This window comes from Amblyomma mixtum, chromosome 6, assembly GCF_055824585.1.
Source record: "Amblyomma mixtum isolate Tamu chromosome 6, ASM5582458v1, whole genome shotgun sequence".
Taxonomy (NCBI): domain Eukaryota; kingdom Metazoa; phylum Arthropoda; class Arachnida; order Ixodida; family Ixodidae; genus Amblyomma; species Amblyomma mixtum.
In genome coordinates this window covers 94,228,348-94,244,291 of record NC_143017.1, presented here as the reverse complement: position 1 = coordinate 94,244,291, position 15,944 = coordinate 94,228,348, and the positions used below count along the sequence as shown (strand labels likewise).

At 45.4% G+C, this 15,944-nt stretch overlaps 1 protein-coding gene across 1 annotated transcript in view; it reads right to left on the bottom strand.

Moving 5' to 3' along the window:
* LOC149339730 (cubilin-like) overlaps positions 1-15,944 on the bottom strand; it is a 153,201-nt gene that overhangs the window by 47,338 nt on the left and 89,919 nt on the right. The window contains exons 38-43 of the mRNA XM_089548402.1: positions 12,429-12,621; positions 10,840-11,058; positions 8,167-8,349; positions 6,395-6,570; positions 1,539-1,679; positions 11-216 (exon numbers count right to left, since the gene is read on the bottom strand). Coding sequence (XP_089404528.1) covers positions 11-216; positions 1,539-1,679; positions 6,395-6,570; positions 8,167-8,349; positions 10,840-11,058; positions 12,429-12,621 — 1,118 coding nt within the window. The remainder of the gene's footprint in view (positions 1-10; positions 217-1,538; positions 1,680-6,394; positions 6,571-8,166; positions 8,350-10,839; positions 11,059-12,428; positions 12,622-15,944) is intronic.

Sequence of the window (15,944 nt, the reverse complement as noted above, 5' to 3'; positions counted from 1 at the left end):
CTTCACTCACCCGTGCCGCATGTGGAAGGCGTCGGGAAAGTCGACCCTGATGCGCGACCTGGGCGGACCGCGGACGGTCCAGTCGCACGTGACAGCGTGCCCGGGCTCCCCGTGCGGGTATCCCGGTGACGTCACCTCGCGACTCTTGAGCTCCCTGCTCAGCTGGAGCGGGCCGCCGCACTCGATGCCCGACTCCTCCCAACGTACGCGGAATTGCTGCGATCGCAAAAGAAAGTGGCAGCAAAAGACAGCGCTTGTGAGGAGAGTAGCTCATCCCCCGCAGACAACAAGCTGAAAACACAATTTTCTGGTTCCATTGCCCTAACGCGCACAGCATTGCGCAGCATGTTGGTTTCTGGGCAATTTTTTAAGACTGCGTTATGATTTTGAGTGGTAATTGTGAAATTGGGCATACAGAGTGAGCGTGTGTTTGCCTTCTCATCGGGATCTCACGTGTAAAACGCTTTATGGTACTAATTTTATTCGTTTGTTGCGTAGTTTTATTGTAGTGCACATTGTTCTTTTGTGGCGTAGTTATGTTGATGAATGAATTCCGTGTATTCCATTACAATATTCACTTGTATTTTAACTATTGTACTCAGTAAGTAGGACACAGTATGTATTCTGTTGCACATTTCATTTGTATTTGAATTATTGTAGTGTATATGAAGTCGCTGCTGCCAAAATGGTTCCCTGACCTAGTCAAGCTGTCCTCACAGCTTTTTGTCACGGAAGCCATCAATATTGTATCAATGTTGAAAATAAATTTGATTTGATTTGATTTGATGAGAAGAGAAAAAAATAGCAAAAAATAAACAGAGGCGTCATATTGGAGGTCGGGTAATGCAAGTTGCCGAAGTGGACAAAGCTGATAGGGCGAAGAAGGGCCAGAAATGGCGAAGGCGATAACCTTTAGAAACAGTTGTAGCAAATGTTGCATAATTATGCACTGGTAAGGCGAGCGTAGCCTAAAGCACTGTGTCTATACGGCCACGCACAGCTAAACCTTATGTTATATATACTCGCTTTTGAAGGCCGTGCATTGCCGTTTAATAAATAAACCAGCTCAATGCGCCAGCGCGGCGAATATTGCATCCTGATACAGTTCTCGGCACGATACCTCAGCGGCCCCCAATTCCATTGCCGTTTCAGCATGGACAAGAAAAAAGCGATTAAGGGAGGATCTTTCTCACAAAAATCTTCGGGCATTGTTCGCTTCAGGAAGTGGCTGGCGCAACAGCTATTAAGTAATTTTAAGTAAAAAAAGTTACGGTGAGTACTTAAGGTCCTAACATGCTGTGAATGCGGAAGAATCCTTTGATTTTAAGGCCTTAACCATAACGTAGCTGATCAGATGTGCACGATGTAAAAGTTAGGCCTAGCTAAATACAGGATTAAAAAGAAAATGAAACACTACGTTTGGCGTAATCGTCAGGTTATCTGAGAGTCCCACTTAGCTAAAAATAGACGCTACATTGGACGCCCCTTTCATTATTGTTTTTGCTTTTCATTTTAGCAAGCGACGAAGAAGGACGTACCCCCTTCTGAGGGCTGCTGCGATGGTAGACGATATACGCTGTGGGTGAGGATGTTTTCGGCAGTTCCGGCAGCCTGGACGAGCTGCCGCAGAACTTGCCCTGGCCCAGAGGGGGAGAGTCGCGCTGCCCTCCGTTCAGAATCTGCAAGGAAGACAAGGCCTCGTGGGTGAGCACTGAGTATACTGCCATGGCAGACGTTTCAACGCACGGATGACCTTCCTTGTTGGTTTCGGCGTATTTGAGGTTTGATTTACTTAGTCCGAAAATTCTGGACAAAAGCATTTTTTTTTGAACGGGAACCAGTCAATGCACGCAATTTTTGATATACCGCGTGTTCCGTATTTATCTGTCCCTGTTAAGAAAAATTCCGCTGCGCAACCTACTGAACTATATGGGCTCAAAACACCTACTACAAGGTACCCTATGATGGTCTTCGTCTTTCAATAAGTAATTTAACATTTAAAATTGCCTGCATTTTCAGGAATCGGCGAAAAACTGCATTCAGCTGCGGCAGAACTTTTCGTCCAGGCGAGCAAAGAAGCCAGTGTGACAGACTGCGCCATCTGGCGAGCGGTGTTAATTTCAAGAAGCAGACGACACGCACATCCTATCACATCCGAAGAAACCGCGTGAGGAGCGCATTCCCGCCCCAAGCCATGACATCGGTTGCCTCACCGCTCGCCAGATGGCGTAGCCTGTCAAAGTGGCTTTTTTTCTCGCCTGGACAAAAAGTTCTGCCGCAGCCGAATGCAGTTTTTCGCCGATTCCTGAAAATGCAGGCAAGTTTAGAAGTTAAATTACATATCGAAAGGCGAAGACTGTCATAAGCTACCTTGTAGACGGCGTTTGAGCCCATATAGTCCAGTAGTTTGCGTAGGAGAATTTTTTCTAACACGGGCAGATAAATGCGGCACAGGCGGTATATTGCAAGATTTCACTATGCAGATCTCCCGTCGGCAGGCTGCAATTTTTTTGCTACTAACGTTTCTGCTATCGTTATAAGCGTTTCCCATTGGTTTCCTATGGCAGTTTCAACTGCTCGATGCGAGCGATGGAAACACTGTGAAAGAAAGATTGTGCTACCCACCGTAAGAATGGACCATTCCGTTCAAAATTTCCATAACAACACCTTTCAATTTTTGTCCGAGATTATTGGACATGACCAGATCCCGAGCTGGAACAAAGATTCAGTTTACTGCACACATTTAGCTGCCCTAATAGCTGTGCATACGACCATTTGAAAAACAAATTGGACAGAACGTAAAAAGCGCGGAAATTAGAGAAATTATTTAATTAGTTAAACAAGAAGTAGCGACACTAATTTGAGTTTCGAGCTTCCTATTTTATGCACTTAGAAAGGGGTAATATATGGCTGTTACATGCCGTTTTACATTACGTGTAATACATGCCCTACACATGCAATTATTAGCACACCCAAACTGTGCTGACGTCACCATCACACCCATGCTTATATCACCGCTGCAATCCAGGACGTCAAATTAGGTTTCTGCCTTGCATTCATGAAATCCGCCAGTTTAGTTGACTATATTTCATAACCAGAGATGCCGTTACGAAGAAAACAGTCCGGGATTCAAACTAGTGTAAATTATATATTACGGTAACAGCAATTTACCGCCAAAACTAAGCATTTCGCGTTCTCTAAGATAATACAAGGTAATTGGTGCTTGCGCTGTCTCCAGTTAGCCAGGAAGGTGACGGCTGAGCGAGCTAGTGCTTCATGACTAGAGACCGGATTTTAGGCAAATGCCTATTTTTTTTCAACGCTGCGTAGGCGCACCATTTTTACATATGAGCACGAGTTAGGTGTTGACAATATGTTTAATACTCTTTTTACAGTGCCTATAAATGCCTATTTTGGGTGTCAGTGCCTATAAATGCCTATTTCCGACGTCGGTGACTAAAAATGCCCTATTTTACACAATAGGGGCCTGAAATACGCTGTGGTTTTGCTTTCAGATTTTGTTTGCTTTCGAGTCCATTTCGGTTTTGAGTGGAACACACACGTGGCAACATTAGATGACCTTGTCAGTTGACTGTGGTGAACACTGCACCTACGCCGGCTGTGTACACAATACCAATCACGTCAGCCGAAAATATCGAAGCAACCTTTTTCCTATTTTGTGCCATTTTACCGTGGCAGCTTGTTGATGACTTTGGCTATTAAACTGGTAGTTGACCAGATGGCACCACATTTTGGAAAGTATACGGAGTAAGTTATAGGTTCGTCCAAATTATTCCCAGTGGGTTCCAATTGAAACCAACTGTAAAATGTTCCATAAACCTTCTGGAAACAGTTTAACTGATTAAAATTTCCACCTGGGTAAACTGCCTTATTTTCGTTCCTTGTGCCCCAGCCGCATGCCATCTTCTTCAAATGCCATTTGGCGGTAATCTTGTTGGAGCAGGCCACAGCTGGCAGTCGTGCGTGCATACGAAAACGCATTCGTGCACTCAAATCATAGAGTAAATGACTCAAGAATGTGTATTTAATGCTTGCATGAAGGCCACTCTTCCGGCGTCGCTCCCGCGCCATATTCCCTCGATCCTTAAATTGAAATGGTGAAGCCACAAACTATAAAACACTGTTTACACAAATGACAACATATTTATTAATGTTGAAGCATCGTGTATGCCTGCAATAAATAACTTCAATTCCTGTGTGAGCGAAGACTGAAGTCATTTGTCAGATGCTTTGAATTGACAATGTTTCTATCAATTTCTAAATACATGGCCTCCTGTTAAGGTGTTCATTGTTTCTACTTCTGTACACGACAAACGAATTGTTTGTTTAGAGGTATACAAAAGTGTTTTAAAAGGGTTGGTAACCGTCCCTTTTGCTCTCCTGAAGCATGTGTATTGTACGAAAAGTTGCGCGACAGCCTTAAAAAAACGGCTTCTAATGTTCGCACCTTGGTTAAGGTCCCAAATCATTCCTGCTGTGTTTTTGTTTTATTTTACGGCAGATATTGCGCGCTGAAGTTCGGAACTGTGTGCACTTTTGATAAAGTTTATAGTGCCTATTTTTCTCCGTTAGGTGCCGAAAATGCAATTTTAGCCGCCTATTTATGGCGCCTAAAACGTGCTTTTTAGTGCCTAAAAATCCGGCCTCTATTCATGACTCGCCTAGGTTAGCTCAGTACCTCTGTTAGCTTCAGGCGTTGCGTGCACATTCGTGAGCGAAACAAGCAATCGCTCATTAGATGCCAGAATACTCGGTCTGGACGGGACAAGAGTGCTGTACGGTACACTCGTTAAACACGTAAGTGTTTTCTTTTTTTTTTCAGACGAGGTGCGATGGCACTTGCGGCGCACTTCTGAAATATGCAATCGCTTCTTAGAGGAGGTTCACTAGTACTGCCGGGTTCAGTACTCCCCTTAAAAATGTAATTTCTCCTCTACTACACTAGGCTCAACATTATTTCCATCCGGATGTCCTACTATGGTGCAGTGCACGCTTTAAACATGCAGTCGTTTCTTTAGATTACTTTAGACAGTAGCCGAACTGACATAGGGTAGCCGAACTGACATACAGTAGACGGGTTTAATATACAGTCACTCCTTTGGTCTAGGTTCGCCGGCTGTTCGCTGAAATGAGGTGCAGTACACTCGTGAAATGTGAAATCTCACCTTTAGGCTAGGTTCACTTGTACTGAAGAATGTTGAGGTTCATTACATTTATGAAATATGCGATCGCTCCTTTATTCCAAGCTCATTAGTAGTGCCGGCCAACGTACCCAGTCACTCTTTCACACTAAGGTCACTAGTACAGCCGACCGTTCATCAAACAGGTGCAGTGTGTAATAAGCCCGCGAAATATGCAGTTTGCTCCTTTAGTCTAGGTTACAGTTGTAAAATTTCAAGAAATTTTGAAACTTCGGAAGAAAAAAAGCCATTCCTTTCTTGTTTTTTTTTCTTCAGAAATACCAAGTCTCGGAATCAAACGAGAACGTATTTCATTAAGCACATTTCCTCTATAACTAGGGGATAGGTAAATATTCATATTTTTACACGAACACAGATATCCTGCAAACCTTTTTCAGGAAAAGATGACATATTGCATGAAATATATACAATCGACGCAAAGCATTGTGTAAGTCGGACTGGTCACAGCTGGGTAGGAAAATGCTTCCTTGTGCGCCTTTTCCGACGTTGTGGTTCGGGTGCTCGTACTTAAGGTTTTACACACGCTTTAGCACAAGGCAGTTTCCCCAGTTCGACCAGTTTTTTTTTTTTTTTTCACATGACGCAGACGAGGCGGAAATTTAGAGCAACCGACATGCCACTAACGTTAGCGGTTGGTAACTACAAAGACCTTGTCACCATGTGGGCGGCTCCAGACTCTCGGAAGGCTCCAAAAAGCTCATTTAGACCACCTTTTACAGTGAGTAGTGAGGTTATACTCTGCAGAGAACTGTTTGAAAATTTTGGAGCTTTTTCTCCTTATTGTGAGAAATGAAAACAAAAGGAATAAGAGTTTTTGCCCCAATTTTCCAAGGCTCTTTCTTTCAGGAGCTCACCCGGACGAAGACAATTTCTCTTGCCGGACGAAGAGAAGTTCTCTTGCCGAAACGTTGGCAAGCACCCTATGGCTTTACCCTCCCTTGTTCGCTTTGTGATTTTCAAGAACCACCTTCCCACCGTCCCTCTACTATGATCTCTATAGTCTAGGTTTATTAGTACTGCAGGCTGTTGGGTCTTGAAATACGCAGTCACTCCTTTAGACGAGGTTCAGTAGTACTGCTGGTCAGTTGTCACACTCGTGAAATATGCACTCGTGAAATACGCATTCGCTCTCTTGGGCGAGGTTAGATGTGGCTGCCGGTCGGTTGTCAGACCTGTATGAATGTATCCCGGCAGGCTCCTCCATCCGACGGTAGGTTGATACTCTCGATGGTGATCTTGAGCGGCATTCTTCGGTCGGAGCTGATCCGCCAGCGACAGAGCACTTCATTGTCTAGGACGTCGCTTTCCTGAATCACTCCCGACGCCTCGGTGATGTTGCCGCCGCACACTGCGTGGAGGGAGTGATTCAGATCAAGGCAGGTAGTGGAAGCTTCTAAGCACGCACCTCAGCATCCATAGCACGAGCTGAATGGCATCCGTCCTAATATCTGCTCAGTGAGAAAGCTTCGTCAGTGGGAGGAAAGCGCGAGCAACTTCCGTTCCGGCTAATTCGAGAAACCTCCGCTGAAACCGTAACTGCTCCGCCATCCGCTATGAGCGTAACTCAAGGAGGAATTAGCGTTAGCGTCTGTAATTCGTGGCCGCTGGGAGGTATAGGAAGCTTCAGTCCCCTTGCTTCATTGTCCCCGATGAAGCAGAGGACAATTAGAAAACAAGGAACGACAGAAGGAAGAGAAGGAAGGAACAAAGAGGAGAATAACAGCAAATCTGAGTACTGAGTGCTGAAGCGGATACAAGAACGATTCTGCTAAGCTTTTTGAAGTAAGTTGAAGAAGTTAGAGTTAGCAGTCTTTATATGCAAAATATTTTAATGTCTTCATCATTGGCACCCGTCTTCTATTTTGGTGGCGATTTCCGCATTTAGAAACTGCATGCCCTATTTCGCCGAGTTAAGGATCCGAGTTAAGGAAAGTCTTCGCTCAGTTATATGCGACGCGCGTGTTTTGTTTTGATATTTTCTCTGAGATCCCTTTCTTTAAACTCCCGCCCGTCTGTAAGCAGCAGCTAGAGACAGTCGGCAGCCCATGTAATTTGCTCTTGTGAAAGAAAGAAAGAGAAAAATAGGTGCTGTAGGGCTTGGGAATAATTTCGACCACCTGAGGTTCTTTAGCGTTTACTGGCATCGCACAGTACATAGACGCCTATCTTGTCACAGAAGCGGTGAGTGGTCTTGAAAAGATTGGATTTTGACCAAAGAAAAGGCGCAGTAACTGTCTCACTTCTTGGTGGACACTTTTAGTCGCACCCTGAGAGAAGGCATGAAGGAGGGAGTGAAGGAAGGAAGTGGGAAGGAGGTACTAGAGCCCACAGCAGCATGATTACTGCCACAAGAGGCAAGTAAGTGCCCGTAAAGGCTTATTACCCCACAAACCCTGGGTATAGGGCATTATTATATGGGTCGTGCCTAGCTAGCGTCATCGCTACCATCGTCATCTATGTGGACGGCCGTTTGTAAACACCTCGCTCTTTGGTTCTGCCTCGTCTAACACATGCGTGACGCAAGCTACAGAGGCCAGCTAGTAGTCGGCAGTCAGAAAATTTCTTTTTCCCGATTGGAGACAGCGCAGTAGTCTGACACGTGCATGATATCTGAGTCAACAAAAAGCAAGACTTCTTTTCGGGGCCATCCATCTGACGGTTTCAGGTAGCCTAAGCACAAGCAGTTTAAGACTGCCTCTGCGAGCACAGCGACAGAATGTCTGCATTTGGCCGCAAAAGAATTTCAGCGAGCACTGGGTCCCGAGATGAAGGGAGGACATTCATGTGCCAGTATCAAAACTCACGGTTTTCTTTCAAGCACGCGGCGAACTACCGCATCATACGGCGAAACACAACCTTCTGTTTCGCCGTAGGCTTGCTGGTACCAGCATCATCGCAACTCGTGGTGGCCATATCTTTTCGCACGGCTGTGCTCTTTCCATACCTGAGTGGACCCTCGCCGAAAATCCCTTGCCGGTGACCTCGGGCAGGGCAGTTTCGTCCGTCCAAAGACGGACCACCATGAACCGAGTCGAGCTGGTCATGGGTGCCGGCAGATCCGTCTTCGCAGCGATCTGCCCGCAAACGGTGCCCAGTGTGCGCTGTTCTGATCTTGCTGTGGGGTCCACTGCACAAGAAACACAAGCGGGCCAGTGATTCCGGCGACAGCCGATGTGGCCTCAGGCAGTGATAGCGATAGCGCCTCACGCGCCTCAGGTGCAAGTGACAGCATTCCGTGCATAGCGACTCACACGCAGCGCCCGTCACAGCCATCTGCCATTGAAATTCTCCCAAAACTGTGTTCAAACCTTGCTCAGTATCACTGCATTGGAGCTACTTTGCAACACCGTCCCACCAGTAGGTCTACCACAGCTTACTTGGGAATTGTGCTATGCATACAAAAAAAAAAAACGCGAATAAATTATGCGCGCATTTCACTCTGTATTCTAAAGATCTAAAAGCGAAGAAATTCGAATTTCTCACATGATTATTCCGCTACATTGCCTTTTCAGCTATATTAGGTGGGCTTGCGTAACTATGACCTCTTCAAAAATGAATTAGAGACGACCATGTCAATGGTATAGCATTAAACGCCTTATCCGGGGAAAAAAATGTCACAATATTCGATCATTGGCTGGAGTAAAGTGACGTCACCAGACAGGATAATTCCCATTGGATTCTGGGAAGTGACTTCGCCAGACGTCACTTCCAGTAAAGGCATCAACAGCTTCTAATGCTATCATATTGTCAGCACATAATGTTACTGGACGCCCCCTTTGAGTTTTCTTAGCAGTTATTGCGACTCCTTGAACAGTCAGAAAAGAAACACCCGGTATACCGAACTAGAAGGGGATCACAATATAGTTCGACATATTAATAATTTAATGCATAAAAAATGGAAATACACGAGCTTATGTGCAGCCTTGAAGCAAGCATACATTGCATCCACTCTAGTGACGCGCACCTTGCAGCGACGTGCCGTCTGCTGGCGTTCAGGCAGCCCATCTTTCACTGGGATTCACTAGGCCTAGCCAGCTTCACATCGAAGCCGCAGGGAGCAGTGCTTTGAAACTAACCACTGCCTATTATAAGATGCCTAATGCCGTCATGCATACACAATAAGTAGTACATTCTCGTTAAAATTAAGGCACAGTTGGTTTCCGCAACGCCTTCGGTGAAGACGCTAGGGCTGCGGCTAAGCTTTACTCAATTTGTAGTACGGCAGTGGTTGTGGCGTGGAGAATGAGTACAAGAGATCGAAGTCCACCCACGTTCACGTCGTCACGCGGCTTCAATGCGCTAGCGCTGCTAGCAGGGGCGCAAGGCCGCGCAGCCGGCCTGTCTCCGATTAAAAGTTATCTCTCTCCGCTCTCCGCGCGCGGCAAGCAGAGCGCCGTTAGGAGAAGAGCCATGTGCAGGAGCGCGGCACGCGTTCCGATATATGAAACGACCTGCGAAACTGCAGGCACATATACTGCGAGACTTTCATATTTTAAGCAGGATTTTCAAGCGGATAAATTTTGTGTTCGATATAACCAATAAGTCGAAATATCCGGATTCGATATATCGAGATACATTTTCGGTTGTCAGTCTGCGTATCCTCCGTGTTATGCGATGATGCGTTGTTTCAAGAACTATGTCGAAGTTTCCAAAAGCACAACAATGCAAGGCCATGCGAGCGGTTTGAAAAACAACACTAAGTTTGCAGTAAAGAGCAAACTTTATTTTACTTCCGGATCACCAAACTGCTTTAAAAAAAAATGCTTCTGGGTCATACGCCTGGGGAGTAATTGTTGACACGACGCAGGTGTTTGTATACACCGTTTATTCAGCCCAATATATAATTTCATGGGTTTTACTCATCAGACAAGGCAGCAGAGTAGGCATGCTGCAAGCTACGTATGAGATTCTATACTGTTTATGACAGGGTTGGACGCGGGAACGTAATCCATTGGAGGGCATCTCGAAGTGGTGAAAATGAGCGAGAAAGCTGGGACGTCTGCAATTAACGCTTCCTTTAGTACTTTTTTAAAATGTCCTTTGTTTTAAATCTTACACTTGAGCAGCTCTTGTAGGAGATGTAGAACAGTTCAATAAATACATGGCGTCTTTTTTCTCAGTCTAGTATGGCTATTCTAATATGTTAACCACATATAGAAGGTCACGAGTCTGCTGTGGTTGTATGCCTTTAAGTGCTATTGGTAGAAAACAACTTGCCCTCTACAGCGCGTATTAAAATTACCTTGCCTCCCAGATCCACTTGTAAATGCATCATCAGCAACTCAAGTTGTTCATTGACGATCACATTTGACTCTTGACTCTGCCAATAATTCAATGCTCCGTAGCAGGGCCTTCGATATAAAGAAAAGTATTAAAGCAATAAACGTACCTGAATTCTTTCAATTAGAAACGAAGGAAGAAAAGAAAATATGGTGGAAGAAATTCAGTGATAATGAAGGAAGCTTATTCTTGCTTTGTTGGCTACCCTGCCTTACTAAAACTTCTTTAGATACTTCACAGACAATCCGCAGGCAGTCCTTAGGCAGTCTAGAGACTGTTTGTTTAAATTATTGCGAGGGAGCTGCTATGCAGTAAAAAGCATGCAGTGCGGACATACCGTCGTAAACTTTGACGTAGTCGTAGAAGCAGCTCTCCATGGTTTCCCATCTGCGGAGGTCGACCACGTCGAAAGTGATCTTGGCGGAACGCATTGGAGGCGCCACTAAAGACCAAGTGCAGTTGAGGTAGCCGGTGTACTTTTCAGGATACCCAGGAGAGGTGATGTTGATCACGGAGGACGCGTTGGCCAGTTCAACTTGGAGCTTGCACGCGGAACCTGTCAGGGAGGGAGTAAGGTGGACATATTTCATTTTAGAAAATTAACGAAACAACGCAGCTTCATGATTTTCAATGAAGCAGCTTATCAGGGGTGCAGATAGTTTAACATCTATAACAGTATTAAAAGATAGCTTTCTCATTCTCTCTTTATGAGTGTGGCACAAAGGAGTGACATGTGCTTCGTTTCGCACGCATCGAAGAAGCCCGCCGAGCCCGAGATAATGTGCTTTTTATGGCTTAAAGTGGACCTGCACTACCCTTTTGATGATTTTCCGTTACACGTTACATTGCTTGCATGTTTTGCAAAGTTGGCTACATCCGATCTCCTCTTGCGTGCTACATCCATGGCGCGTGCATGTAAACTCGTTGAGCCATTACTGCGTCAGAGCTCCATTCGACAATTAAACGATGCATGCAATCGATTACATAAATGCCATGAGACCATGTTCGTTTGTTAAGCTGACATCGTGAGAATCAGAATACGGGCTTAAAACCTGTCACGGGGCTCAGAATAGCTCCTCAACACTTGCCGTGCGCGACACCCCAGCACGCTGTCCGATTTTGTGCGCAATTCAACTCAAAATGTGCGAAATAGTGGATTGTTTCTGAAGCTGATAGCGGTGCCTATCGAAGCAGGATTCGGGCGGTCAACTGTTGGTTCGCCGTAATTCTCACACTGTTCGTGAGGTGAGTACAAAAGAGTGTTTTGATCCGCCTTGCGGTCATTCTTTTATCTTGTTTCGATAACAAACTTTGAGCGGTACAACACCGCTCATTTCAAGGCAACATAGTCTACTTGTCCGTTTTATCCTGCACACTTTCTGTAAACTCTTATTTCTAATTTGTACTTCCTCCAAATTATACCTGCGGCTTGGCTGTCTTTAAGCCAAAGATATCTCTGCACGTATCGTTTCGCTTGCTTCGCTTATTTAGTGTAGAAGGCTTTCCAGCTATTGTAACCCGCAGCATCATTTCTCTGTATTGCGTGCGGCAACGCCAAAAATAAATCGCTATAGAGACTTGTGCCTACAGAAATTTGTTCTCGAGCTACCAACCCTGGCCTGCGCTTCTCTTGAGCGCCTAGTAACTGACAAAACAAAAAGTTTACTTTAATACCACTAGTTTTATACGGATCTCCTGCGCATTGCCTTGTCTGCTATTGTAAGTCTTCAGTTAAGTATGTAGACGCAATTTCGGTGCTTTGATGACTCTATTAAGCAAAGGCCCACGAACGTTTGTGGACATTTTCCTTCGAACCTCTGGGCTGTGTGCATCATGGTCACTGCCAGAACAGAAGGAAGTGCAAGCATAAGGCCACAGGTTTACTCTCCAGCAGCAAAAAAAAAAAAAGTAACTGCGCGGATTTACCGGCTATGCTGGTGTCTATGCTTTGCAGGTAGCTGCTGTTGACGGCCTCCCACCGCATTCTCCACTTGGCGTAGCCGCCACCGGAGGTAAACCTGACTTGAACATGCGACGAGCGGAGAACAACCGGACCTGGCTTTCTGCTCCCGCAGTAAGTCGCCACCTCGGGCGAGCCCTCGTCGATGCCTTCGATGATCTGCAAAAGCAAAGGTTAATGCGCAATCTTGACTTTTTTAATGCCGCGTGGGGAAACTGCTAGCCCGACGCCGTGAACTGCCATCGCATCCCGTGGTAGTAGTGCATGAGCCTCTATAAAAAAAATTGCCAGTGGTTTAGCTCTGGTTAAACCTGCAGGATTGCGAAAGCAACGAGGTGAGAGAGAGAGGTGATGGAGAGCTCGCGGCGGCGGCCCTGGCACGCTAGCTATGCGCCGCTACTGTGCATGCGCAGCTGGCGAGCGCGGCGGCGGCGGCACTTCTGAGTCACCCGCGCAGCGACGGCGGCGGTACTCCAGCTGTGCGCCGTGTGACGTCACTGCTCCTCGCGCATGCGCAGCTTGGCCTTTCGCCAGCTCCGCGAAATGGCTCAGCGACTCGCGTAGTGTTGCTTTCGCAACAATTTCGCTGACTCAACTACATCACTCCCAGATTATTCTTTTGTTACGCGAAAGCGTGAAGTGTCCTGCTAAACGGAAAATCCGGTGTCGGCGCTGTAGTAGTTGTCGACGTTCTTAATGTTGGCGCTGTGAGCGTACAATCTGCATTAGTTGTAAAGGTGACTGCGCCACGCGAGGAGCGGCGGATTCGGAAAGTGATTTAAAGAATTAGAAAACGTGTGATTGGATGGTCGCAACATGACTCAGACGTCATTAGGACATGCAAACATACAAAGCAAATGAATCCCAATGAAAAGAACATCGGAGTTTTTAGTCGGGTATCGAACCTCTGATCCTTATGCTGCGTGTTAGACATACTACAGCTACGCCGCACAGGCACACTCGTATGCCCTGATTAAAGAGAGGCTTTATATATGTCGTGTGGTCTTTCACATAATGGTTAGTATATGGTTTATGTGGGTTTAACGTTCTAAAGCGACTCAGGCTATGGGGGTCGCCGTAGCGAAGGGCTTCGGAAATTTCGACCATATGGGGTTCTTTAACATGCATTGACATCGCACAGCACACGGGCCTCTAGCATTCCGCCTTCACTGAAATGCGACCGCCGCGGCCGAGATCAAACCCGCGTCTTTCGGGTAAACAGCCAAGCGCCATAACTACTGAGCCACCGCGGCTTTTTTTCTTTACTGAGTCACCGCGGCGGCCATTTTTTTTTCACCCCAATGATTGTGATTGTGAAAGAGGAAGCGGTGCCCGTGTCTGCCTGGGCAAGAGGAACTGCTGACGGGACCCATTAAAGCTGTCGCAACATACCTTTAAAGAAGGAGCTTAAAGAGTCCCTCAATTTTTTTTTTCTCTTCTGTGGATGCTGGGTGTTTTCGGTTTCTCCTTTGTGGGGTATCGAAAGAAAGAAAAGCTCGTTTGGGGCACTATTTTGTGGAAGGAAGGAAGATTTCTTTGTCACGTCACACAAGAAGTGGTTTCGGGCGCGATACTCTATGTGTCCACGAAATGCAGCGCCATCGCGTCGACATGACTTGCGGTGAAGTGACCGTATAGAAGCACGGACTGCGTAGGCAGCACTCAAGTTCAAAAAGTGATTTTTTAACGCCTAAAGTTCACATCAATGAATCTCCCTTCGTTAAAAGTTGATAAGCCCGGCTATCAAACGAGTGAAACCTTATATTTTTAATTGAAATATCATAGCGGCATTGTTTGCTACTTTGCCAGAACGTGAGCAACAATGATGTCTCTTGCGCCTTTAATATATTTTTTTCTGCACAACGCGCCTACATATAGGGAACCAAATTCATTCATTTCGAATAGTAATACGTCTTGCCAACGCCACAAAATAGCCCAAGAAGGTAGGAGAACAAATTTTTGAGAACAAATGCCATTAGTTTCAATTATTGGGTGTACTCAATGAAAATTAAAAAAAAGAAAAATTGCTAGGTATCTCTTTGTACATTAGGGCTGAACTGGTGTGGATATCAGAAAAAGAAATGGAAACGATATGCCAGACCGCTGAGTGTTTAGTTACTTTTTCCTAATTACCTTGTTTTGCCAAGTGAGCTAAACATAGCGCACAAAACACGTGGACAAGAGGGAACACGTATGACAGGACGGGCCCTGAAAAAAGTCCTGGTTCACCTTGCTTTATCATCAGGCGAAAGCAAATTTAAATGTACTGAAGCGGTAAAATAAAAAGCCACAAATATATTAGCAAAGTGATATTCCCTATATGACAAAATGGCATGATTTTATTCAGTCATGTTCAAGGTCGCTGAACGTCGCACCTGAGGCGTTTTAGACAGAGGTATCTGTCAGCTGATTTAAAGATTCATTGTTGACTAAATATGCGGAAATGAACAGCAAACGTTATAGTAAGCTAACCGTGATGCAATCTACCATTTCTCTACAAAACTTCACTTTGAAATATCGCAAGAAGTGATTTGTGTCAGTACCCGAGAAAAAGCAACATTCCAGAAAACCGCGTAAAGGATGATGCACAAAAGGTGCACTTAAGATATTCAGGCACTTTTTATTGCCTCTCAAGTCTTTTGCGTTGCTTTCTGGAGTTTTGATATGTACAACCAACCCTAGTTGGACACAAGTCAAGAACGCAGCGGCTTTTCCGCATCAAAGGACTCCCTTCCAGTCAATGGCGTCTGCCAGTTCTCATGGCCCTGCTAGCATGACAATGAAGGAAGTGGTAGATGAAAGGGGATAAACCCTTCCCTAAGTAGTTGGGGATAGACCCCTCCCTCCATTGTGGCGTCGCTCCCTGCATTGTCACCCTAGCAGGTTCCTGAGAATCGGCCGGCGCCATTGGCTGGAGAAGGGTGTCCTCTGGCGGGGAGAATCCGCTTCATTCTTGAGTTGTATCCGGGCTATAGTGCATACCTAAACAACAATAGAGAGTTTTAGTATAGCGTTAGCGTGATAGCGGACTTAAGGGAAATTACGTTAGCGTGCCGCAAGTAACTTATCCCTACAGACAGTTTTAGTGTAGCGTTTTGAAAACGCTAAACGCCATCTGCTTGACATGGATGCCAACGGTCCTTCTAAAATGGTCGACATTGCCGCTAGCTTGCCAAAGTATAATATTTCCGAGTTTTTTAAACGAATTATTAGTGCAGCGTTCATTTTCGTCCGCAAAATGACCCCGAAATTGAAATAAAATGAAATAAAAACGTAAAACAGTGGCGCCATTTAGTAAAGGCAATGTTAACTACAAGCCGTTGGAGCAAGAGTATTTGCCATCACATGACGTTTAATGTTAAAAAAACTTTTGTAAATTTAATAGAAACTCTTTTTACAGAATTTAAGCCCATAAAACACCGCGAAAAACCTCCAAATTTATTTTTGTCTCGTTCCAAACAGTTTTGCTAGGTTTCTGCTGC